General features: G+C 47.9%; 1 protein-coding gene and 1 non-coding gene across 3 annotated transcripts; both read left to right on the forward strand.

Moving 5' to 3' along the window:
* Positions 1 to 27265, forward strand: LOC137412931 (uncharacterized). Of its 2 annotated transcripts, XM_078770439.1 has the most exons (5): positions 1 to 129; positions 1754 to 1826; positions 2051 to 2287; positions 13207 to 15727; positions 26004 to 27265. In XM_078770439.1, the coding sequence occupies exons 3-5, from the start codon at positions 2051 to 2053 to the stop codon at positions 26651 to 26653; spliced, it is 3408 nt and encodes a 1135-aa protein (XP_078626565.1). In that variant the 5' UTR covers positions 1 to 129; positions 1754 to 1826; the 3' UTR covers positions 26654 to 27265. The 2 variants fall into 2 exon arrangements, with proteins under 2 accessions (XP_078626565.1, XP_078626566.1); XM_078770440.1 differs by lacking the exon at positions 1754 to 1826 and having other exon boundaries at positions 56 to 129.
* Positions 6622 to 6693, forward strand: TRNAG-CCC (transfer RNA glycine (anticodon CCC)). The gene has a single exon. It is a non-coding gene; the product is annotated as a tRNA-Glu (tRNA).
* Positions 27266 to 27562: the final 297 nt, after the last annotated feature.

Raw genomic sequence — 27562 nt, forward strand, 5'->3', positions numbered from 1 at the left:
AAGGCGACAGCAAGCCGTCCGCTGATTGGACAGTCGAAGGCGACAGCAAGAGCAAGCCGTCCACTGAGTGGACAATCCAGAGCATGCATTTGTGCAGGTGTCGATCGCGGTGTACGCTAACCTCATCAGGTGGGTTTACCATAATTTCTTCCATATACTGTGATTACAACGAAGTGAAACCGATCAGCAGCCCATCAGTATCATATAAAGCAATAAATACCAAGGCTTCAGCTTCTGAAAGCTTAAAACAAAGTGTACTTCGCCGAGTGACGAAAAGTATGCGTAGGCCTAGGCCCTACCTATCCAGTTGTTGTGTTCCCGTTGTGGCCATGATCTCAACAAATGGCGTAGGCCATGTGGCGTAGGGTAGGTCATGATCAGCCCCCCCCCCTTTCGTTTCACCAACTCCTGCATCTGCCACCGTTCATGATTATCAAAGTAGGCTTTACTTACCCTGTTCACGATAAGGCCAGATTTAAAAAAAGAGTTGGTGATCGTCCCCGCCCGACCGTACGAAACACACCCGACCCGAAACTTTTTTTATTTTTTATTTTGAAAAAAATCATTAAAAAACGATCTTTTCACAGTCAAATTTGGCGCCGTTCTGCACCGCATGCTGCGCGGCGCGTGCTGCGCAGGCATGCTGCGCGGAGCGTCGCAAGTCCAAGTGCCTCGGGCAACTTCACCCATTTTACGTTAGCCATTCATGGCGGCTATTGTGTGAGATTTTTCCCGCTGAAATCTATTGATTCGTGCTGCTATGGCCACCATTCTCTACAGCTGTGGAAGTGTGTTCACGGAGATCAACAACAATGGTGATGACGATCCTGAACAGGATACCAGACTCGCTGATCTTTATGTTCGTGCCAATCTGAACTGTGCTTCCCCTATAGAACTAGCGTACGACTCTGCTGGCTATGAAATGCTCTGCATCCACTGTGGTACTGAGGAGAATTTGGTCGAAAAGGCAGGGCAATACCCTCAATGTAACATTTGTACTGCAAAGCCAGTACCAAAGCGTGGCAGAATGCTTGTTCAACATGCTCAATAGTTTCAAGGTGCCAAGGGCATGGTGTTTATCTGTTTTTCCGATGTCATGGTGGATATACGTGTACAGGTGTCTTGCCCTTTCACTACCAAGCTCAGCTAGGACGTTCAACATCATCCAAAATCACACAAACACTGTGTTTCATAGAGATTTGGGCAATGTCTGTAAATCTGTGAGATGAATGAAGAAATTAAATCATTTTGAGGAGAAAGGAGTCTTTATTTCATATTTTTCCATGTCAACAAAACTCAATGGAAAGTAGGGGGAAAAAAACAAACAAACAAAAAAAAAGCTCCCTCCCTACCCGAACTTTTGAGAAAAAAGGACGATCACCAACTCTTTTTTAAAATCTGGCCTAAGGTAGAAATCAGTGAGTTGTATACGAAGAGATAAAAGGATGGCATTGACTTCGAGACGGTACGTGATAGTTGGCTGCGGCTGGCTGATGCCACGTTTTTTTTTCGAAGTGCCATGGATGCTCATGGACATAATAAAGGTATCGGCTGATCTCTCATCGTAATATTACCCGATGGAAATGAACTGTTTCTTTGTTTGTCATTTCCTGTGCAATAATGTCAAATTGACAAGTCAGACATCCTTTTCTATTGACAGCTGCTCTCCTTTTCGATGGCATCGTCTATTGATATGCATGTTCTTCTTTCATATAATTTTACACATTCACAATCAGTATTTCAATTCTTGCAGACATTGGAAAGGAAGTTGACTCACAGGCCAACTCTCTGGCTCAATCACAGGCCGACGCACAGGCGATGTAATTGTGAGTAGCATTTTTGCACAAGTGAAAATTGAAAATACACGTTTTTGGTATGTGGCTATGTTATTTAGTGTTTGTTTTGTCTCTAACAATATAAAATACAAAGTCAGGAGGTGACACTTTATACACAGTGTAAGTTGGATTCTCCAAAGTGTCGCCTTTTTCTTGATTTTGTTCACACAAATCCAACCCACACCATATGGAGTCTCATAAAAAATACTTTTCAGATGCCGCGAAAGAGACAGCTAGAAGGCAGGGGAAGGAACCTCAGGATCAAGCATCAAAGACGGTCTGAACGCTGCACTGCCAAAGCCCGTGAACACTGCAATGAAGCCTCTACTGCCATGGATCAACCACACCACTCCACTGCCAAAGCCCCTGAACATGGCAATGAAGCGTCTACTGCCATGGATCAACCACACCGCTCAAACAGTCGATTCCTCGGCCGTCAAATGTTTCCTCAGGTAGGACAATTCTTTTCTGGAACAATGGACAATGTTTGTGAGTACTGTGCAGCTCTTCGTTTCCCGAAGGAAGCATAAAACGGCTGCCACAATGGTAAAGTTGAACTTCCACCACTACATCCGTATCCATCTGTATTGAAAAATGTTGTTCATATACGCACTCTTCATTCTCATCTTTCTTCCTAACTCTTACTCGGACAAGCAAATCCCCTATGCCATCCATAATGGTACACTCTATCCAGACACCACATCCTCCCTTCCGTGGATGTTCCACGGGTTTCGGCTAGTCTTTCTATAATTCTCCCCCCCCTCCTCCTCAAAGCTCGCTCCTCCTCACTGCATCTCCTTTCTATCTCATACCTCCACCTCTTCCAACCTTCTACTTTGCTCTGCCCCCCCCCCCCCCCCACATCAAAAAACACCTCATTGTTGTCTGATTCTTCTTTTTTTGCAATTGGTTTTATGTTTTGCTATGCATTATGTTTTGCACTCTGTCAAAGCGTCTTTGGGCTTCCTGAAAAGCGCTATATAAAATAAATGCATTATTAATTATTATTATTATTATTGTGCCTCATCCCATCACCATCAAACCTTTTGTCCTCCTCATCCTTCCCTTTCTCCTAACTCTTCTGCAATCTGTGACACACTATCAACAGCTCTCCCTACCACCCCCTCTCACCCCTCATCTTACCCTACCCTTCCCCTCCCCTGTCCTGCACCCGATGCTCCCCCTCCCTCTTCCTCAACGGTATGGATCTCAAACATCCGGGGCCTTCGCTCAAACCTGATTGATCTCTCCATACAGGTTGCTTCTGACAAACCAGACGTAATCTGCTTAACATAAACTTTCCTCCTTCAAGATGTCTGTGATTCCTTAATATCTCTTCCTGGTTACTCCCTCCTCTGGTATGATAGACCTGAGCCTCGTCCTGGAGGTGGGGTTGCTTTCTTTATCAAAAACTCTCTTCCTCACTCTCCTTGCACTGCCCTCTCTCTACCCAACCCCCAGGAGTACCTCTGGCTGCGGCTTCTCCTCCGCACCCACCTTTTGTTCATGTGTGTTCTGTACCGTCCTCCAAACAGTGATGACTCCATTTACATCTCCCTGTCCGACAATATGGACCAACTTCTATCCACTCATCCCAACTCTCTCTTCCTCATATGTGGCGACTTCAACTGTCATCATGCCAGCTGGCTGGGTGTGGGTACCTCTCTCACCAGCCATGGCTCCTCAGAAAAGGACTTCTGTGACCAACTGGGACTGACACAATCTGTCAAGTTCCCGACCCGGATCTCAGTCAACGGAGCATCTTCGCTTCTAGACTTGATTATGACAAACTTCCCTGCAAATGTCTGCCGTTCTTCTTCTGCTCCAATTGGTTCTTCTGATCATTTGCTTGTTAAAGTGGACATCTCTCTGGCCATTCTCAGAGAGCCTCCTCAGCATCGACGAGTGTGGCATTTCACTCAGGCCGACTGGCACGGTCTTCAAGCAGCCATCAATCATCAAGACTGGTCTCCCATCTCCACTTCCTCTGACATCAACTCTTCCTGGGAATTCTTCCAAAGTAAACTGCTCTCTCTCATGCACAGATTTATCCCATCTCGTCCTCAGTTGTCACACCCTTCCTCCCGTCCATGGTACACTGAATCTTGTGGTGAGGCAGTTGCCCTGAAACAACTTGAATTTTGCCTCTTGGAAGGCTAATCCAACTGAAGGCAATCTCATGTCCTTCCAACAAGCTCTGAACAAGTGTGTGTCTACCCTCAGGAGAGACAGGAAACAATATCTCTCTGCTCTCAAGACTGAACTCTCAAACCTGTCTCCTTCCTCCAAATCCTGGTGGCGTCAGGTCAAATATGTTTCATGTGTTTGTTCCCCCTCCATCCCCTCCCTTACCTCAAAGGGCAACACAGTTGACGCTGCACGTGACAAAGCCGAATGCCTCAACTCTGTGTTTGCCTCAATTTATTGTGTCCCAAACCCATCTCTCTCTGTACCCGCCTTACCCAGTGGAACCCAGCTGCTCTTGGACTCTGTGTCCTTCTCTCCTGACAAGGTGGAGAAGTTTCTGTCAATCCTCGACTCTGAATCCTCAACTGGACCAGACAGCATCACCTCACGGGTCCTAAAATCCTGCTCTGCCGTTCTTTCACACCCTCTCTCTATTCTCTTCACCCTTTCTTTTGCTCAAGGTCATCTACCATCATTTTGGAAATCAGCCAACATTAGCACTTTACACAAAAGAGGTGTAAAAACAGATCCTTGCAACTGCAGCCCAATCAGCCTGCTCCCAATTATCAGCAAAGTCATGGAATCCATCATTGCTTCGGATATCAAATCCTTCCTCTTCTCCAATGGCTTGACCTCTGATCATCAATTTGGATTCAGACCCTGTCATTCTACTCTGGACATGCTGCTTCTGCTGTCTCAACAATGGATGGAGGTCCTCAATGTCAAACAGGAAATTATAGCTGTCTCCCTTGACATATCACGTGCCTTCGATACGGTCTGGCACCCCGCTCTGCTCACCAAACTCTCCTCCTGTGGTATCCATGGAAATCTCAACGCATGGCTTGCGGACTTCCTCTCTTGGCATAGTCAACGTGTGGCCCTGAATGGATTTCTCTCATCTCCCCTTCCTGTTCAGGCTGGAGTTCCCCAAGGCAGTGTTCTGGGCCCTGTGCTTTTTCTGATCTTCATCAATGATCTCTTCAACTCTGGAAAATCCTCTCTATCTCTTTGCTGATGACTCTACTCTCTGTCGCTCCATTCCTCATCCCTCAGATCGGCAGTCTGCAGCCTCCTCACTTTCTGCCGACCTGGACAAAATACAAACTGGTCAAACAAGTGGAACGTGCCTTTCAATCCTGACAAATCTCACACTTACTTTGCCTCTCTGAAAAGGCCGACTGGACAACCCTCCCATCTACTTTCTGAACAATCCTCTCCTGGAAGTTCCGTCACTCAGGCTTTTGGGTCTCACTATCTGCCATGATCTTTCCTAGGAAAACCACATTTCCAGGCTGGCCTCCAAAGCCATTCGCCGACTGGGCATCCTCCGTCGTGCAAAGTCCTTCCTTGGCACACCTGAGCTCCTCACCACATACAAGGCTTTCATCTGCAGTTCAATGGAATACTGCTCTCCCCTCTGGGCCGGTGCTCCTGCCTCACACCTAGCTCGACTTCACGCTGTTGAAACCAAAGCTTTCAGAATCATTGGAATCTCCCATGATGAAGCTGATTATGAGGGCCTTTCACTCACTCACCACAGGCAGGTCGGTGGTCTTTCTGTCTTCTACCGGCTCCTATCCGGCCTAGCTCCCTCAGCTCTATCCGTGCTCTGCCCCCCAAATATTCCTGCAGGTTGCACAAGATCTGCCAGCAACCCTCTTCTGGTAAAATTGCCAAAATGAAGACTCTCTATTCACCTTCACTCCTTCATTCCTTTTTACTCCCGCCTCTGAAACAAACTCCTTCACCCTCTTCAATCCCAATCGTCCCTCCAGGTCTTCAAAACAACTGTTCGCCACCATCTTTTATCTTCTCCCATCCAAAACCTTGATCTTTTCTACCCCCGTTAATTCACTCTAGATCCGCTTTTTTGAAATGCCGACTTCTTTCCTGGTAGTCCTCGCAGTGTCCATGTGTTTTATACCTATCCCACCCCCACCCCCCTTCCCATGTCTCCTCCCCCCAAGCTCTCTCCCTCCCATAGATCTCCTGATGTCCCTGCTCTCAAATGTTGCACTTGTATGCTTCCCTTTCTCCTGTCTCCCGCTCCCTTTATTGTATGTTTTGTGTGTCCTTTTTTTTTCTTTCTGTAATCAATGTTTGCTGTTTCACGAGCCTCGATCTTGTACACGCAAAATAAATAAATAATAAGGTGCCGTCATTATCCTTTTCAGCACACGTTCCGGCTGTTCAGTGTGTTTGCTTGCGTGTGTACCAACATCGCTCATTGACGGGAGTAAAACGAGATCTCATCCATGAAGTGCTTGTTCGAGTGCTTAAGCCACTCCACAAGCTGATTGGAGTTACCTCGTTTATTGGTGGAGCACTCGCCATGCGGCTTATGCACTCCACTCGAAACCGTTGATAACTAACGGCTCGCTCGGCAAGCGCTCGTTATTTGCTTTTGAAAACACGTGTTGTTGTGATTTAACGGACCCAATTATTGAAAACAACAAGGGGATTTCACGCAGGAGATTCGGCCCATCATGTCCACGCCGCACCAACACCAGATTACATAAATTCATAAAAAATGATAATAAAATTCAAAAATTGTTATATTAAAATAAATGGGCAGAAACGTTGTTCATGGCGGTCAGTCTCCCTGGTGGTCTCGTGGTTAGGATTCGGCGCTCTCACCGCCGCGGCCCGGGTTCGATTCCCGGTCAGGGAACTTCTTTTTTTTTGACACTCGGTATTTATTTATTTTTTGTATATAAGGTTTATTTATTTATTTTTTGAATATGAGGTTTATTTATTTATTTTCCTTTGAATGTTTCGGCGCGGATTGCGGAGGAACAATGGACTCTGCGAGAGCTCGTAGTGTCTCGTTCCGCCATGGCTGAAGTTCCAAGGTTTATCGGAGGAGTCTCTCCCGCCCGTGTTTACGGAGATGGGGATCGAGATCTTTGGAGCTCTATCTGCCTGAGCCGAACCTGCCCAGGTGAGGGATCGACTCTGTTCATTGTCAGCACGAAAGTTCACCATTACATTACCATGTACGTCGAGCTCTGTCGGTACGTGGAGTCGTGCTGTGCGGGGAGACGATCGGGACGGACCGTCATGAACAGACGTGGAGAAGACGTCGAGGAGACGGGAGGACCTGTTCCAGGATCCCCTGAAATCCTGCAGAAAAATGGCTCCGTTGTACCTGAAGATGAGGGAAGAGATTCCGAGGATGGTTCGTCGTCGTCGTCGTCATTGCGGACTCTTCTTGATAAACTTATCCGCCACGTCACGAAGGTGGGCGGTTACCTTTTCACCCCTGGTTGTTTGTCTGTGAGCAGGATATCTCAAAGTTGTGGACTAGTTCTGTTGTGACGGTGTGACGTCACCTTTTTCTCCACCGTCGATTGGTTGCGGCACTGACCAATCAGGTGTAACGTCGCCTTTGCTCACTCATCGATTGGTTGCGGCAATGACAAATTTGGTGTGACGTCACCTTTTTCTCAGTCGTCGATTGGTCGCGGCAATGACCAATTTGGTGAAACGTCGCCTTTGCTCACTCATCGATTGGTTGCGGCAATGACTAATTGGGTGTGATGTCACCTTTTTCTCTCGTCGATTGGTCACACCACTGACCAATTGGGTGTGACCATTTTTCTCAGCATTGTCTTCGTGCCAGTAAACAACGGACGGTCCATACCATGTGGTGCAGCCTGTTTATCGCTCGCTTTCCTCACACAATATGTTTGCTCCACTCGTGACTCATCGAATTTCCTGCTTTGTAAGTACAAAATCATTATTTATTTATTTTCTTCAGAAAAATGGGAAGAATTGTTCAGTTCTTGGCCCCCTCCTCTTCATCCTTTACCTGTCCCCCCTCGGTCACTTAATCCGCCGTCATGGTCTCCAATTCCACTGCTTCGCCGATGACATCCAGCTTTTCATCTCCACCAAGTCCGTCTCCACCGACACCCACTCTATCCTGACAAACTGCATCACTGAAATAAAATCCTGGCTTCAAATTAACTTCCTCAAGCTTAACTGTGATAAATCTGAAATAATCATCATTGGCCCAAAAACGTTCACCAAATCCACCCATAACTTTGCCCTCAACATCGACGGTTTCCCAGTATCCACCTCCCCTCACATCCGGAATCTTGGCATCATCTTTGACCAAACCCTCTCCTTCGACAAATACACTAAACACATCACAAAGACAGCCTTCTTTCACCTGAAAAACATCGCCCGTCTCCGTCCATCCCTCTCCTCCACGGCTGCAGAAACCCTCATCCACGCCTTCATCACCTCCCGTCTGGACTACTGCAACAGCCTCCTCTATGGTTCACCCTCAAAAATCACCAATAAACTCCAATACATTCAGAACTCCGCTGCCCGTCTACTCACCCATTCCCGGACCCGTGACCACATCACCCCCGTCCTTTACAAGCTTCACTGGCTCCCCATCTCCCAGAGAATCCAGTACAAAATCCTCCTCTTAACCTACAAAGCCCTCCATAACCTGGCCCCATCCTACCTGACTGACCTCCTCTCCAGACACACTCCCACCCGCAACCTCCACTCTGCTGGTACCAACCTCCTGACCCCCCCCCCCCCCCCCCCCGCCCATCCGGACCAAATTCAGATCCTGGGGGGACAGGGCCTTCTCCATCGCTGCTCCCACCCTCTGGAACTCACTACCTCACACCATCAGAGACTCCTCCTCACTCACCACATTCAAAACATCACTCAAGACCCACCTGTTCAACACTGCATTCAACATTTAACCCACAGCATTTAACCCCTGACTATCTCTTCTCCTTCTCCTTCCTTTTGCTCTGATTATTTAACTATTGATTTTTGTCTTTTTGCACTTGTTTTTTGTACTCTGTCAAAGCGTCTTTGGGCTTCTTGAAAAGCGCTATATAAAATAAATGTATTATTATTATTATTACATATGCATATACAGTATATATATATATATATATATCGGTCGTGCTGTCTGTGGCTCCTCCCCTGCCCCCGCCGACAATAACTTTCCCCGCCCCCCTTCCCCCCCCCCCTCCCCCGAGAAAATTAGTCGTTGAACTGAGAAACTGAATTGTTTTTTTTCAAAAATGATCGAGAATCCAAACTGAATTTCATCAGGTTGAGCTATCTTGTCTTTAAATTATCTTTGCTGCAGTTACTCTCCGGAAACATTTTCTTTATAAAACAAGAACGGCACTCTTCAACGTCACGACGTCGACCGATATGCCTCCGCCCACATTATTACATCATTACAATAATTGTACTAAGTTTGTTTTAAATCCATTCAGCTGTTCTCAAGTTATAGACCCATTACAGACTTTGACCTTTGACCTCTTGACCACAAAATCGAATCAGTTAATAATTTCATCACCATACATACCTGTACCAAGTTTAAATTAGATCACTTCAGCCGTTCTCAAGTTATAGACCCATTACAGAATTTGACCTTTGTCCTCTTGACCCCAAAATCGAATCAGTTGATCATTACATCACTATACATACCTGTACCAAGTTTAAATTAGATCACTTCAGCCGTTCTCAAGTTATAGACCGATAACAGACTTTGACCTTTGACTTCTTGACCCCAAAATCTAAGGAGTTAATCATTGCATCACTATACATACCTGTACCAAGTTTAAATGAGATCACTTCAGCCGTTCTCAAGTTATAGACCTATAACAGACTTTGACCTTTGACCTCTTGACCCCAAAATCGAATCAGTTCATCCATACATTATTAGACACAATTGTGCCAAATTTGGTCAGAATCCCATCACTGGTTCACAAGTTATCATGGTAACAGGATTTTTACCGAACCTGACCATTGACCTCCTGACCCCAAAATCTAATCAGTTCATCTTTACCTCATTATATATACCTGCACCAAGTTTGACGAAGATCCCTTTCGCCATTCTCAAGTTAACATGGACGGACGTTATCACAGACAAAAGGTATCACGTTATCTCAAGTTATCACGGACGGACAGACGGACAACCTGAAAACATAATGCGTTTGTCGACTTCGTCAACAGAGGCATAAAGACGGTCAAGACATGTGTGATTTGTTGCTTGGCCATTTTTTTTTTTTTTGACAAGTGTGTTGCTCACTCCGGTTTGTGTGTTTGTTTGTGTGTGTGTTTGTCTGTCCGTTCACATACTTGCCGACAGGTCACAATTTTAAACCGATCTTCACGAAACTTTACCAAATGCTAGAGTTCGTGGTCCGACAAAATCCTATATATTTTTGGGGTCAAAAGGTCAATAGGTCAACATAGGCCAAAGGTCAACAACCATTTCAAATTTCTAAAATCCTCAATTTTCATCCGATTGACTTGAAATTTGAATAGGATATACATATTGGTTAACTGAATTCAACCACCAACTATTTTTGAGATCAACATAGGCCAAAAGGTCAACAACAATTTCAAATTTCTAAAATCCTCAATTTTTATCCGATTGACTTGAAATTTGAATAGGATATACATATTGGTTAACTGAATTCAACCACCAACTATTTTTGAGATCAACATAGGCCAAAAGGTGAACAACAATTTCAAATTTCTAAAATCCTCAATTTCCATCCGATTCACTTGAAATTTGAATGGGATTTACATATCAGTTCACTGAATTCAACCACCAATTATTTGTGAGGTCAAAAGGATGCTCAACTGAGTGGCATTCTGCTTTGTTCTGTTTTGCTAAGTGTCACTCGATGAGTGAGTTTCCATTTGTGTGTTTGTTTGTTGGTTTGTGTTTTTGTCTGTCCGCTCATTTATACTTGCCTGCAGGACACAATTTTAAACAGATCTTCACGAATCTTCACCAAATGGGAGAGTTCGTGCTCCGACAAAATCCTATATATTTTTGACGTCAAATGGTCAAAAGGTCAACATAGACCAAAGGTCAACCACTTTTTTCCAAATTTCTAAAATCCTCAATTTTCATCCGATTGACTTGAAATTTGAATAGGATTTACATATCGGCTGACTGAATTCAACCACCAACTATTTTTGAGATCAACACAGGTCATAAGGTCAACATAGGTATTTTTTCAAATATAAGTCTGCATAATCGGCAGATTCCTAAAATCCTCAATTTTCATCCGATTGACTTGAAATCTGAATAGGATTTGTATATCAGCTTACTGGAACCAACCACCAACTATTTTTTAGGTCAACATAGGCCAAAAGGTCAACATAGGCCAAATTTCTAAAATTGTCAATTTTCATCAGATTAACTTAAACTTTGAAGACGATTTGCATATCAGGTCACTGAGTTCAACCACTAATTGTCCCCCGTCGTACAGCGGAGCGAAAGGGGGACTATGGTTTCCCCTCCGTCCATGTGTCCGTCCGTGTGTCCGTCCGTCCGTGTGTGCGTGCGGGCGTGCGTGCGTAAGCGAAGGACCGCATTCGAATTTGGTGTGTGGGTGCAACCCACGTCAAAATCCAAGATGGCCGCCGCCATGTATGTCTGATGCCATGTATGTCTGAACCTTGTGAGCGAAATATCTTGGAAAAATAAGTGAAGTACCAACTTCTAATCTGGTGTTTGGGTGTATCTAGGCACAAGGAAGAACGCTATTGAAAATTGGGTCGCTACGTCAAAATCCAAGATGGCCGCCGCCATGTATGTCTGAACCTTGTGAGCGGAATATCTTGAAAAATAAGCGAAGTACCAACTTCTAATCTGGTGTGTGGGTGTATCTAGGCATAAGGAAGAACGCTATTGAAAATTGGGTCGCCACGTCAAAATCCAAGATGGCCGCCGCCATGTATGTCTGAACCTTGTGAGCGGAATATCTTGAAAAATAAGCGAAGTACCAACTTCTAATCTGGTGTGTGGGTGTATCTAGGCATAAGGAAGAACGCTATTGAAAATTGGGTCGCCACGTCAAAATCCAAGATGGCCGCCTCCATGTATGTCTGAACCTTGTGAGCGAAATATCATATCATAGCATGTTTTCTGCGTCTTCCACTTTGTCAACTCACATCACTTCCCCAACGGGGGACCGAGGCGTAACGCTTGTTATTTTTTAGGTCAAAAGGATGCTCTACTGAGTGCCAATTGTTACGTGCTCCTCCCCAAACCCCGGTCACGGTGTACCTCCGAGCCCCGAGAGGAGTCACGGCAGAAAGATGTGTTATTCTGTATGTCAAAGATCAATGGTGAAGATGTGAGCGAAATATCATATCATAGCATGTTTTCTGCGTCTTCCACTTTGGCTCCACGGCTCCACGGTTCCACGGCTCCACGGCACACCAATTGTTACCAACAAACAAATATTGTATTAAGATCACACAAGAATAACAGTACAACAACAATAGTAATCAATTGTACAACCAATATATATTTCCTATGATGGTACCATCAGGTTTGTACAATATAACTCACTGTGCTCCCAGTGAGCGAAACGAAGAACATTCCCCAATTCTATTCCGGCATCAAGCCAAAGTCGATCCGCTCCAGCGATCATCAGAACGATGTCCAGTCGAGACCAGAATCCCGTTCGGTTGACAGTCACGCCCGCTGCCAAAGCTGCGCAAATGTGCCCCCAAGGCGACTGGGAAATCACACCCTCGGGTATGGACGTTCCACGGCTCCAAATCGGCGAACCACAGATTTCCCACTCAAAAGTCACGTGACACACGCACACCAGATTAACGTCTGAATGCGGTGAAAATGGTTGAAACAAAGTGAAAAACCTTGAGCGATGCGCAAAGCGCGCGAGTCAAAATGGCCGACGGCCCGTTCTCGTGGCGTAACGGCACTCCAACGATTCTCTTCAGAATCAACCGCAAAACCTGACACGCAGGTTAATCTGTCACAGCGATAACCACTCTGTCGCAGGAATCCCTTTCACGGGAAACCCAAAGTTCACTCGTGACCCTCGTTCGCCAATCGTTTGCTCCAGACCTCGAAGCAGCTCGGCTTCTTGTCCGACTCACTCGCGCCGCCTTTTCTTCCTCTTCGTCGTCGTCTGGTTCCGGTTTTATTTAAAACATTAACTTTTTTACCTTTTGAAAATAGTAATCTCTATTTCCCCCAAATGATAACAATAATAGTACATGGAATAAAAAATGTTTACAGTGGATGAAAACCACAACAACGGAAGTGATGAATCCGTAACACATTCTGCTTTGTTGTTTTGCCAAGTGTCGCTCTTTGAGTGATTTTTCATTTATTTATTACTCACTGGACGTGCGTTTTTCACAGACAATGGACCAGACGACAGCTCTTCGTGACCTCGGGTCCAGCCTGTCCTGGCTGGAGATCCAGGCTTTGTCGGAGGAGTCTCTCCGAGCCGTGGTTACGGGTCTGGGGATCGAGATCTTCGGAGCTCTCTGTGCCCGAGCCAAGCCCGCTCCGGTGAGGGATCGACTGTGTTTATTGGTCACACGAAAGTTCAACTACCCCATGTATGCCAAGCTGTACCATTTCATGGAGACGTGCCAAGCGGGGAGAGGATCGGAACGGACCGTCGTGGATGGACATGGAAATTACGCTGAGGAGACTCTGGGGCCTGCATTGAGGTCGACTGTGCAGACAATATTAAGGCCTAGTGCCCCTGTTGGGCCTGCATTGGGGCCTACTCAGAGGTCTGCTTTGGAGCCTATTGGGGGGGCTGCATTGGGGCCTACATTTGGGTCTACTGTGGGACCTGTGTTGGAATCGACTGTAGGGCCTTCATTGGGGCCTACCGTGGGGCCTGCATTGGGGCCGTTTGGGTGGCCTGCATTATGGCCCACAGTGAGGGCTGCGTTGGTTCAGACTGTGGGGCCCACATTGGAGCCTGCAGTGGGGCCGACTGGGGGCCGGCATGCATTGGAGCCTACTGTAGGGCCTACATTGGGGCTGACTGGGGGACCTGCATTGGGGCCGACTGTGGGGTCTGCATTGGGACCGATTGTGGGGCCTGCATTGGGGCCGACTGAGGGGCCTGCATTGGGGCCGAATGGGGGGCCTTCATTGCGGCCGACTGGCGGGCCTTCATTGCGGCCGACTGGGGGGCCTGCATTGGGGCCGACTGTGGGACCTGCATTGGGGCTGACTGGGGGGCCTGCACTGAGGCTGACTTTGGGGTGGACTGTGGGGCCTGCATTGGGGCCTACTGTTGTGCCTGCATTGGGGCCGACTATTGGGCCTGTTTTGGTGCCGACTGTGGGGCCTGCATTGGGGCCTTCTGTGGTGCCTGCATTGGGGCCAACTGGGAGGCCTGCACTGAGGCCGACTGGGGGGCCTGCACTGAGGCCGACTGGGGGTCCTGCATTGCGGCCGACTGGGGAACCTGCACTGAGGCCGACTGGGGGGCCTGCACTGAGGCCGACTGGGGGGCCTGCACTGAGGCCGACTGTGGGGCCTGCATTGCAGCCGACTGGGGGTCCTGCATTGCGGCCGACTGGGGAACCTGCACTGAGGCCGACTGGGGGGCCTGCACTGAGGCCGACTGGGGGGCCTGCACTGAGGCCGACTGGGGGGCCTGCACTGAGGCCGACTGTGGGGCCTGCATTGCAGCCGACTGGGGGTCCTGCATTGCGGCCGACTGGGGAACCTGCACTGAGGCCGACTGGGGGGCCTGCACTGAGGCCGACTGGGGGGCCTGCACTGAGGCCGACTGGGGGGCCTGCACTGAGGCCGACTGGGGGGCCTGCATTGCAGCCGACTGGGGGGCCTGCATTGCGGCCGACTGGGGAACCTGCACTGAGGCCGACTGCGGGGCCTGCACTGAGGCTGACTGGGAGGCCTGCACTGAGGATGACTGTGGGGCCTGCATTGCAGCCGACTGGGGGGCCTGCATTGCAGCCGACTGGGGAACCTGCACTGAGGCCGACTGGGGAACCTGCACTGAGGCCGACTGGGGGGCCTGCACTGAGGCCGACTGGGGGGCCTGCACTGAGGCCGACTGTGGGGCCTGCATTGCAGCCGACTGGGGGGCCTGCATTGCGGCCGACTGGGGAACCTGCACTGAGGCCGACTGCGGGGCCTGCACTGAGGCTGACTGGGAGGCCTGCACTGAGGATGACTGTGGGGCCTGCATTGCAGCCGACTGGGGGGCCTGCATTGCAGCCGACTGGGGAACCTGCACTGAGGCCGACTGGGGGCCCTGCACTGAGGCTGACTGGGGGGCCTGCACTGAGGCTGACTGGGGGGCCTGCACTGAGGCCGACTGGGGGGCCTGCACTGAGGCCGACTGGGGGGCCTGCAATGAGGCCGACTGGGGGGGCTGCACTGAGGACTGAGGGGCCTGCACTGAGGCTGACTGGGGGGCCTGCACTGAGGCCGACTGGGGGGCCTGCACTGAGGCCGACTGGGGGGCCTGCACTGAGGCCGACTGGGGGGCCTGCACTGAGGCCGACTGGGGGGCCTGCACTGAGGATGACTGGGGGGCCTGCATTGGGGCCTACTGTGGTGCCTGCATTGGGGCCGACTGGGGGGCCTGCACTGAGGCCGAATGTGGGGCCTGCACTGAGGCCGAATGTGGGGCCTGCACGGAGGCCGACTGGGGGGCCTGCACTGGGGCCTACTGTGGTGCCTGCACTGAGGTCGACTGTGGGGCCTGCACTGGGGCCGACTGGGGAGCCTGCACTGGGGCCTATTGTGGGTCTTGCATTGAGGCCTACTGGGGGGCCGATTATGCAGACTTATATGGACCTGACCGTAGGACATGTTGGAGTCCTGAGCATCAAGATCAAAGAAGAGGATTCGTTTGGGTCTGATGGAAGGGACCAGGAGGATGGTGAGTCCTGTGAATTGTCATTATTGTGGGGAGTCCATGACGTAATCGGGTTTTGACAAGTTTAGTCCAGGGTTAACCTTGGCCCAGTACTTCAAGTCTCGTTTCCTTTCCATAGTTCCATCCTAATGGTATCGGCATCTCTCCAGTTTTCACAAACACTGCATTCACACATTGTCCCCACCTCTCGGGGACACTGCTTATCGCGCATGCGATCAGTACCCTTCTCCTTTGTCATCGCATCTACACACCCTGGGGACATCTTTCTCCCCGAGAGCCGAGGAGTTACCCTATATTTTTGCCGGGGAATGATTACTCGGCTCTCGGGGAACCGGGTTTGCGTCTACGAGGTCGGCCAAATGAGTACAAGCTTACGAGGATGAATGAGATCTCAATGAATTGAGATCTCGGAGACGGTGGGAGTGATTTTCGAAGCTCCACACGGTCTCCACGTTTTTCGAAGTTAAGTCTGTTCACAATTGTATTTTGTCGAAACTGTATTTATCTTTCGGTGTGTGAAGTTATTGTGTGCAACTTTGGTTGTTTCTCGGTGTTTATCTTTCATAAATTGATCGTCTGTTTGCCGTGTCGCGAGCAAGGCCTTTGCCGCGTCGCGAACGATTTGAAATCGAAGTTAAGTGATTGTTCCCATTTGTATTTTCGTTAAAACTGTATTTATTTATGGTGTTGTACGTATATTGTGTCCCGACGAAGATTTTTCGGTGCAAATCTTTCATACCTGTATTGAAAATCGTGTTAATTCGTGTCGTGTCTTGAGGCCTTGTACAGTGTGCACTGTACAACCTTGAGGCTTTGTTTTTCTCTCAGCGGTCCGTCGTTTGTGATCCAATAATTTTCGTTCTCTGTATTCCCAGTCTTTTCACCCATAGCCTACTTCCTTGTGTAAATCTCAACTCAAAAAAAAAACAACAAAAAACATTTCCTTCTCTGTTCTCATTCGTTTATTCATTCTTATTCGTTCGTTCGTTCTTCGACCACGTGTTTCTCCCCCATTTCCCCAGATAGTTTTCACTCATTAACCTTCAATGTTTACACTTTCCCCTCAAGTTATGTATTCCGTCATATTTTATAACACCTTTTTCTTCTTCTTCTTTAAAAGGCTGCTTTCGACTTGCTCACCAAATCAATTCATCCCAAAAAAAATATCCATCTCCTATAGTGCCTTTTTTCTACATTCCCTAAACTCTCCTGCACTCCATCCTCCATCCAGCGTCCTTAAACGTATTTTTAACTCGAAGGTCACAAGAAACTCATTTTGCAATAAATGTTCGTTTCCCATAAATCGTACACTTTCAAAAATCCAATCTCACCCCTCCCCTCCAAATCTTCCCCATAACCCCTCCCCTCCAAATCTTCCCCATCACCCCTCCCCTCCAAATCTTCCCCATCACCCATCCCTTTCAAATCTCCCCCCTTGCCCCCTCCCTCCTAAACTACCCCCTCACCCCTCCCCGCCAAGACGCCCCCTCGCCCCTCCCCTCCTAGACTCCTGCCTCACCCCTCCCCTCCAAATCTCCCCCATATCCCATCCCTTTCAAATCCCTCCCCTTGTCCCTTCCCTCCCAAACTCCCCCCTCACCCCTCCCCTTCAAATCTCCCCACCCTCATTGCTTCTCAATTTCCCCCCTCTCACTCCCCCTCCTCAAAGCGTCCTCCCCGCTTCTTCCCCCTTCAAACTCTCACCTCCATCTCCCCCAACCTTCTGCCTCGCTCTCCCCCCTCCTCAAATAACACCTCATTGTGGCTCACCCAATCACCATCAAACCTTTTGTCCGCCCCATCCTTCCCTTTCTCCGAGCTATTCTGAAATCTCTGACACACCTTCAACAGCTCTCCCTACCTCTTCCACCTCTTCCACATCTTACCCTACCCCTCCTCCCCCCTGTTCTGTATCTGATGCTCCCCCTTCCTCTTCATTAACGGTATGGACCTCAAACATCCGGGGCCTTCGTTCAAACTTAACTGATCTCTCCATACAGGTTGCTTCTGTCAAACCAGACGTGATCTGCTTCACAGAAACTTTCCTCCTTTATGATGTCTCTGATTCCATAGTATCTCTCCCGGGCTACTCTCTCCTCCGGTATGATAGACCTGAGCCTCGTCCTGGAGGCGGGGTTGCTATCTTTATCAAAAACTCTCTTCCTCACTCGCCCTGCACTGCACTCTCTCCACCTCACCCCCAGGAATACCTCTGGCTACGGCTTCCCCTTCGCTCCCACCTCTTGTTCATATGTGTGTTGTACCGTCCACCAAACAGTGATGACTCCATCTACCTCTCGCTGTCTGATGATATGGACCAACTTCTATCTACTCATCCCAACTCTCTCTTCCTCATATGTGGTGATTTCAACTGTCATCATGCCAGTTGGCTGGGTGTGGGTACCTCTCTCACCAGCCATGGCTCCTCAGCAAAGGACTTCTGCGACTCACTGGGACTGACACAATCTGTCAATTTCCCGACCCGGATCTCAGTCAACGGAACATCTTCTCTTCTGGACTTGGTTATGACTAACTTCCCTGAAAATGTCTGCTGCTCTTCTTCTGCTCCGATCGGATCATCTGATCATGTCCTTGTTAAAGTGGACATCTCTCTGACCATCCTCAGGGAGCCTGCTCAGCGTCGACGAGTCTGGCATTTCACTCAGGCCAACTGGCACGGTCTTCAAGCAGCCATCAATCATCTGGACTGGTCTCCCATCTCTACCACCTCTGACATCAACTCATCCTGGGAATTCTTCCAAAGTAAATTGCTCTCTCTCATGCACAGATTTATCCCATCTCGTCTTCAGTTGTCATACCCTTCCTCCCGTCCATGGTACACGGAATCTTGTGGTGAGGCTGTTGCCCAGAAACAACTTGCCTTCGTCTCCTGGAAAGCAAATCCAACGGAAGGAAATCTCATTTCCTTTCACAAAGCCCGAAACAAGTGTGTGTCCACCCTCAGGAGAGCCAGGAAACAATATCTCTCCGTTCTCAAGACCGAACTCTCTTATCTGTCTCCCTCTTCCAAATCCTGGTGGCGTCTGGTCAAATCTGTTTCTGGTGTTTGTTCCCCCTCCATCCCCTCCCTTACCTCAAACGGCTACACAGCTGACTCCGCACGTGAAAAAGCTGAATGCCTCAACTCTGTGTTTGCCTCTAAATCTTGTGTCCCAAACCCATCCCTCTCTGTACCCACCATACCCAATCGTACCCTGCTGCTCCTGGACTCCGTGTCCTTTCCTCCTGACAAGGTGGAAAAGTTTCTGTCAACCCTCGACTCTGATTCTGCAACTGGACCCGACGGCATCAGCCCACGGGTCCTAAAATCCTGCTCTGCTGCTCTATCTCACCCTCTCTCTGTTCTCTTCACCCTCTCTTTTGCTCAAGGTCAACTGCCATCTGCTTGGAAATCAGCCAACATCACCGCTTTGCACAAAAAAGGTGCAAAAACAGATCCTAGCAACTACAGACCAATCAGCCTTCTCCCAATTATCAGCAAAGTCATGGAATCCATCATTGCTTCGGATATGAAATCTTTCCTCTTCTCCAATGGCTTGATCTCTGATCATCAATTTGGTTTCAGACCAGGTCACTCTACTCTGGACATGCTGCTTCTGCTGTCTCAACAATGGATGGAGGTCCTCAATGCCAAACAGGAAATTAGAGCTGTCTCCCTCGACATATCATGTGCCTTCGACACGGTCTGGCACTCCGCTCTGCTCACCAAACTCTCCTCCTTTGGTATCCATGGAAATCTCCACGCATGGCTGGCGGACTTCCTCTCTAGTCGTCGTCAACGTGTGGCCCTGAATGGGTTTCTCTCATCTCCTCTTCCTGTTCAGGCTGGAGTTCCCCAAGGCAGTGTTCTGGGCCCCGTGCTTTTTCTGGTCTTCATCAATGATCTCTCTGACTCTCTCGAAAATCCTCTCTATCTCTTTGCTGATGACTCCACTCTCTGCCGCTCCATTCCTCTTCCCTCAGATCGGCAGTCTGCTGCCTCCTCACTCTCTGAAGACCTGGACAAAATCACAGACTGGTCAAACAAGTGGAACATGTCTTTCAATCCTGACAAATCTCACACTCTTACTATGTCTCTCCGAAAAGATCGACTGGACAACCCTCCCATCTACTTTCTCAACAATCCTCTCCAAGAAGTTCTGTCGCTCAAGATTTTGGGTCTCACTATCTGCCATGATCTTTCTTGGGAAAACCACATTTCCAAGCTGGCCTCCAAAGCCAGTCGCCGACTGGGCATCCTCCGTCGTGCGAAGTCCTTCCTCGGCACACCTGAGCTCCTCACCACATACAAGGCTTTCATCCGCAGCTCAATGGAATACTGTTCTCCCCTATGGGCCGGTGCTCCTGCCTCACACCTAGCTCGGCTTCACGCTGTTGAAACCAAAGCTTTCAGAATTATTGGAATCTCCCGCGATGAAGCTATCTCTGAGGGCCTTTCACTCACTCACCGCAGGCAGGTAGGTGGTCTTTCTGTCTTCTACCGACTCCTCTCCCCTCTGATGGTTAAACTGCCGAAATCTCGGCTCTCTGCTCACCTTCACTCTTTCATTCCTCTTTTCTCCCGCGTCTGGAACAAACTCCCTCACTCCCTTCAATCCCACTCCTCCCTCCAGGTCTTTAAAACAGCTGTTCACCACCATCTCTTATCTTCCCCCATCCAAAACCTTGATCTTTTCTACCCCCGCTAATTCACCCCAGATCCACCTTGTTTGAAATTCCAACTTCTTTCCTGGAAGTCCTGGCAGTGTCCATATGTTTTATACCTCTCCCACCGCCCCCTTCCCATGCCCCCCCCCCCCCAAAGCCCTCGCCCTCTCTCAGATCTCTCGATGTCTCCATGTCTCTCGGTCCCTGCTCTCAAATGTTGTGTTTGTGTCCTTCCCCCTCTCTCCCCATCTTGTCTACCGCTCCCGATGTTATATGTTTTATGTGTCGGTTTGTCTTTCTGTGTGATTAATGTTCGCTCTTTCACGAGCCTCGATCTTGTATACAAAAAAAAAAACAAAAAAAAAAAAAGCCATTTGAGTATCCTGCGTCGGAGTGGCGACCCGTCCAGGATTGTGCCAAATCGCCAAGAAACTGCTACGGCAGCCCTAAGCACCTGGAGATGCAAAAAGGAGTGCTCATCATCGTCATCACTGGCATGAGGTATTCAGAAGCAGACGATGACCACCCCTGTCGTGAACCTCTTTAGTTTCCGGTGTTGCCTCCAGCGTGCGTTGAACGTGAACAATTTTTTTTATCTCTGGTTTGTTATCCTCGTTGTCTTCATTGGTTACAAGTCCACAAAATACATCAGAAAATGAGAATTGTTTTTCCTTTTATTTTGGTGAATGGATCCACAATGCAATAACAAAACTAGAACGGCACTCAGTGGAGAGCATACCTCCACGTGGTTGGCCGTATCACTCAAAGGTGAAGAATCACTTAAAAAATTCTCCCATCTGGACCCGGATCCGGAACTTCACCAAAATCGAATCGAATCGTCCTTGTCAGACATACAACCTGTCCAACAGGTTTCGTCCAAATCCATCCATAACGTTTTGACATATTCTGCTATGTATCGTTTTTGGTCCTATCGCCCAATGGTGAAGAATCGCTTAAGAATTAAATAATTCTCATATCCGAATCCATATTCAGATCTCCACCAAAATCGGATCGATTCTTCCTCGTCACACACACAACCTGTCCAACAAGTTTCATCCAAATCCATCCATAACTTTTTGAGATATCCTGCTACGTATCGTTTTTGGCCCTATCGCCCAATGGTGAAGAATCACTTGAAAAATTCTAGTAGCCGGATCCGGGTCTTCACCCAAATCTAATCCTTTCATTCTTGTCACATTCGCTACATCTCTGACAAATTTCGTCCAAATCTGTCCACAACTGTTTGAGATATTTTGTTCACAAACAAACATACAGACAGACAAACAGACAGGGGTGAAAACATAACCTCCATCCACATTTGGTGGCGGAGGTAACTAGAAGGGCACTCGGTGGAGCGCATTCCTCCACCAGGCTGAACAGTTTATGTTTTGTATCCACTGATTGGCCGGATCTGGATTCGGACCTGAACCAAAATCTGATCGGCTTGTTCTTGTCACTTAACGAACAACTTTTTGGAATATCGTGCAATATATTGTTTTTGACCCTATCACTCATTGGGGAAGAATCACTTAACAATTCTCATATCCGCATCTTTATTCGGATCTTCAGCAAAATTTGATTCTTCTTTGTCACGCTCACACCCAACCTATCCACCAAGTTTAGTCTGAATCTTCCATAACTTTTTGAGATATCCTGTTCACAGACAGACAGGGGTGAAAACATAACCTCCCCAAACTTTCGGGGGCGGAGGTAACAATGGTGGCCAATATGGGTTATGGTGGCATCCATGCGGTGATGTAGGTGGTGAAGTAGGTGGTGACATAGTCGACACGATTTGCAAACACAGTGTGTTAGAGAGTTTCTTCTTCTTCATTTTGGATCTTTCTCTTACATATATACATGTTATCCATAGAATTAACTTCGTTTTTTATTATTTTTTGAAAGAAAGTAAAACACTTTTCTGGACTCTGTGGCGTAATGTTTGAGTGTCCACTCTAAGTCCGGGAGGTCGTTGGTTCAAACCCCGCCTGAGTCCGATCAAAGACTTAAACTAGAGCGTTCATATGACATGCACAATACTCCACACAGTGTCACTACAATCACACTAAAATACTCAAACTGGCGTCTGTCTGTCTGATGATTTTTTGACCGTGATACATTCCGTCGTTACTTATCCAATCTCAAACAAACTTGACAGGATGACTAAGGGTTGCAAAATGAAGGTGTAGCGTATTCATTTGCCCCCCTCCCCAAGTGGGTTTTCTCCCCCGGGCGGGGTTTTCCCCGCCATTGCCATCAATGGGGTTGTGTGTTGAGGTGTATATCCATGTTAAGTTAGCTTTATCGTGGCGTTTTTTTGGCGGGGAGGAGGCATGGGAGGGGAATGGGGGTGGGAGAGGTATAAAACACATGGACACTCCAGGAAAGAAGTCGCTATTTTTAAAAAATGGATCTGGGGTGAATTAACGGGGGTAGAAAAGATCAAGGTTTTGGAAGGGGGAAGATAAGAGATGGTGGTGAACAGCTGTTTTAAAGACCTGGAGGGAGGAGTGGGATTGAGGAGAGTGCGGGAGTTTGTTCCAGAGGCGGGAGAAAAGAGGAATGAAAGAGTGAAGGTGAGCACAGAGTCTTGATTTTGACAATTTCACCATAAGAGAGTTGCTGGCAGATATTGTGCGACCTGTAGGAGTATTTCGGGGACAGAGCACAGACAGAGCTGGGGGGGCTAGGCCAGAGAGGAGTCTGTAGAAGACAGAAAGACAACCAACCTGCCTGCGGTGAGTGAGTGAAAGGCCCTCGGAGTTGGCTTCATCGCGGGAGATTCCAATGATTCTGAAAGCTTTGGTTTCAACAGCATGAAGCCGAGCTAGGTGTGAGGCAGGAGCACCGGCCCAGAGGGGAGAACAGTATTCCATTGAGCTCCGGATGAAAGCTTTGTATGTGGTGAGGAGCTCAGGTATGCCAAGGAAGGACTTCACACGACGGAGGATGCCCAGTCGGCAACTGGCTTTGGAGGCCAGCTTGGAAATGTGGTTTTTCCAAGAAAGATCATGGCAGATAGTGAGACCCAAAAGTTTGAGCGACGGAACTTCTTGGAGAGGATTGTTGAGAAAGTAGATGGGAGGGTTTTCCAGTCGGTCTTTTCGGAGAGACATAGTAAGAGTGTGAGATTTGTCAGGATTGAAAGACATGTTCCACTTGTTTGACCAGTCTGTGATTTTGTCCAGGTCTGCAGAGAGTGAGGAGGCTGCAGAATGCTGATCTGAGGGATGAGGAATGGAGCGGCAGATAGTGGAGTCATCAGCAAAGAGATGGAGAGGATTTTCCAGAGAGTCGGAGAGATCATTGATGAAGACCAGAACTAGCACAGGGCCCAGAACACTACCTTGGGGAACTCCAGCCAGAACAGGAGGGGAGATGAGAGAAATCCATTCAGGGCCACACGTTGCCTATGACCAGAGAGGAAGTCCGCAAGCCATGAGTGGAGATTTCCATGGATACCATAGGAGGAGAGTTTGGTGAGCAGAGCTGGGTGCCAGACCGTATGGAAGGCACATGATATGTCAAGGGAGACAGCTCTGATTTCCTGTTTGGCATTGAGGACCTCCATCCATTGTTGAGACAGCAGAAGCAACATGTCCAGAGGAGAATGACGTGGTCTGAATCCAAATTGATGATCAGAGATCAAGCCATTGGAGAAGAGGAAGGATTTGATATCCGAAGCAATGATGGATTCCATGACTTTGCTGATAATTGGGAGCAGGCTGATTGGTCTGTCGTTGCAAGGATCTGTTTTTGCACCTTTTTGTGTAAAGCGGTAATGTTTGCTGATTTCCAAGATGCTGGCAGATGATCTTGAGCAAAAGAGAGGGTAAAAAGAACAGAGAGAGGGTGAGATAGAGCGGCAGAGCAGGATTTTAGGACCCGTGGGCTGATACCGTCTGGTCCATTTGCAGAATCAGAGTCAAGGTTGGACAAAAACTTCTCCACCTTGTCAGGAGAGAAGGACACAGAGTCCAGGAGCAGCTGGGTACGACTGGGAAAGGTGGGAATAGAGAGAGATGGGTTTGGGACACAATATTTAGAGGCAAACATAGAGTTGAGGCATTCGGCTTTGTCACGTGTGGTGTCAACTGTGTGGACATTTGAGTTAAGGGAGGGGATGGAGGAGGAACAAACACCAAAAATGGATTTGACCAGACGCCACCAGGATTTGGAGGAAGGAGACAGGTTTGAGAGTTCAATCTTGAGTGTGGTTGAGACAGGTTCTTTATTATTTTGTTTTATTCAATTTTAATTTAATTTTTTTAATTGTTTGTTTGTTTGTGACTTGGCAAAACAATTTTTTTTCCCCAAGTATGTTGATCACTCCGGTTTGTTTGTGTGTGTGTTTGTTTGTCTGTCCGCTCACTTATACTTGCCTACAGGTCACAATTTTAAATCGATCTTCACTAAACTTCACCAAATGGTAGAGTTTGTGGTCCGACAAAATCCTATATATTTTTAAGGTCAAAAGGTCAACATAGGCCAAAGGTCAACCAACCACTTTTTTCGAAATTCTAAAATCCTCAATTTTCATCCGATTGGCTTGAAATTTTAATTGGATTTTCATATCAGCTAACTGAATTCAATCAACTATTTGTGAGGTCAAAATGATTCTCTACTGAGTGCTATTCTGCTTTGTTCTCTTTTGCCAAGTGTTGCTCTATGAGTGATTTTTCATTTGTTTTTGTTTGTTTGTTTGTTTGTTTATTTTATTTATTATTATTATTTTTCTTTTTTGCTTTATCCTCATATTTTTTCCAACATTCTCTTAGCCCCTTACCTAGAGTGGCTGTATGCCTTGTCTGGGGGCGATATCCATAAAAAACAATGTTGAAAGAATATATATGAATGATCGTTTTAAGGCCATTTTCCCCGCTAGAGCGGGGGTTAGCCTTGCAGGCCCCATGACGATCATGGTTCCCTGTTTGAGGCAATGTTTTTATGGCCGGATGCCCTTCCTGACGCCAACCCTTGGTCACGCTCTTACGATGCGCAGGGATACGGTGTACCTATTCTAAACTGGGGTACACACCATGATCATTCATCCCAGCAAGCTGGTACTCAATTTGCCGACCTCGGAAGGATGACAGGCTGAGTCAACCCTTCTGGCATTAATTCAGCGATTGACCGGGATTCGAACCCAGGATCCTAGGATCCCAAGCCAGCACCCTAACCGCTAAGCCAACACCAGGCTAGGATTTTAGGCAATGTTAGGATTCTAAATTCCTGACCTGATAACTCCTGGGACAGGCAAATGCAAAATGCCCATTCCATTCTCGTTCTCGTGACTGCTTTGCAAGCGGCAATTCTCTCAAAAGAGCCTGCCCATGAATGGAATGCAACAAACCTAAACAGTAAACACACAATGTAGAGATTTCCCTGCACCTTGGAACACCACAGATGGCAGTTGATAGGGGGTGAATTCTCGGAACGGTGTACATTTTTGTAGAAAATCTTTTGCATACCGGTTTGATGCCGATTTGACCCTTTTTTGACTTCACATGCTTGTAAATGGGAACCTTTGTGGCTCTACTTTGAGCTTTATATTCATTCAATGGACCAGCTGTTTGGAGTTACTAATTTTTTTCATGCATCTTCTTCACAGGGACATGCAAGAGTCTCGTCGGGAAGTATGTCTGCCCCTCGTGCTCTTGCAGCTTCACCACCGAGGCCTACTTGCGGGTGCATTCGGAGTGGCATCGACCGGATTCCGATGTTGAAAAGGATAAATCGACCAACATGGCACACCCACAAACCCAAGCAGGATCTAAGCTGTTATATACGTGCAACGTGTGTGGGAAAACGTTCATTTACCGATCAATGTACAACCGACACATCCATTGTCATAGGAGAAGTTCCAACAATGTGAAGTGTTGGAAGGCATTCAACCGGGCTTTGACATGTCAAAAATGCTGGCGCATTCACACGGGAGAGTGCCCATACAGTTGCAAAGCTTGTTCGCTGGCCTTCTGGTGTGAACAGCCGTTAAAAGCGCACATGCGCATTCACATGGGACAGCGCCCGTACTGTTGCAAGATTTGTCCACAGATATTTTCGTCTCTGTTAAACTTGAAGAGGCACATGTGTATTCATATGGCACAGCATCGATTCGTTTGCGAAGTGTGTTCGTTCACATTCTGGTACGAAAGGGATTTTAAAAAGCACATCAACCTCAGGGGAAAGGATCCCCCCATGGTTCGGACGTTGCTGAAAAGATCCACTATGAATCGGATCTTGCTGCAGAAACCCGTTTAGAATCGGACTTGATCGGATATGTGGAATTCACACGGAGGAGCGTCCTTACATTCGCAACGTTTATGCAACGGCATTGTGGGGTAAATACTATTTGCAAATGAACATGCTCGTCACGGGGCGGAGTAGACATTGAGGCAGACGATTTTTATTTTTTTTGTATACAAGATCGAGGCTCGTGCAAGAGCTAACTTTGATCACAAAAAGACAAACTGACACATAACGCATATGATAAAGGGAGCGGGAGACAAAATGGGGAGATAGAGCGGGTAGCAGCACATAAGTACAAAATTTGAGAGCAGGGAGATCTGTGGGAGGGAGAGGGCTTGGGGGGAGGAGGCATGGGAAAGGGGGGGGGGGGTGGAGAAGTATAAAACACAAAGACACTACAAGGACTTCCATGAAAGAAGTCGGTATCATATCGGAGTCGGCAGAGAATTCTCAGATGATGGCGGGATTTTCAGGCCAGCTTGCGGATGTGATGAGCACAAGATCGGTTGCAGCTGAGAGCGAAACCTCGGACATTCAGAGAGGATAATCGCAGAAGTAAATTGGGGTACGTTTGCCTTCCTGTTCTTGATTGTCCCCAAATAAATTGCCTCACCGCCGACTCGATTGCAGGTTCTTCTTGAGCTCTCTACTAGCACGCTTCTTCCTCTTCTTTTTCTTCTTATGTTGAATACAGCATATGGCTGCAAGTAGCATCATTGACTGAGTGGAGAGGAGGAGAGGTTGGCAAGTGTTGGTACTGACTGCCCCTCTGTAGGTCAGGACAGGAACTGGGAACTTTGGCCAGGTGCTGACGTATCTCGCCTCTTCGCGAAAAGCCGTGTGGACTTTTTAACACCCACCACTAACCAATGCTGGCAGACTGGTCCTCCTTTCTAACACCCACCACTAACCAATGCTGGC

The sequence above is a fragment of the Myxine glutinosa genome, chromosome 1 (assembly GCF_964187855.1).
Source record: "Myxine glutinosa chromosome 1, kmMyxGlut1.1, whole genome shotgun sequence".
Taxonomy (NCBI): domain Eukaryota; kingdom Metazoa; phylum Chordata; class Myxini; order Myxiniformes; family Myxinidae; genus Myxine; species Myxine glutinosa.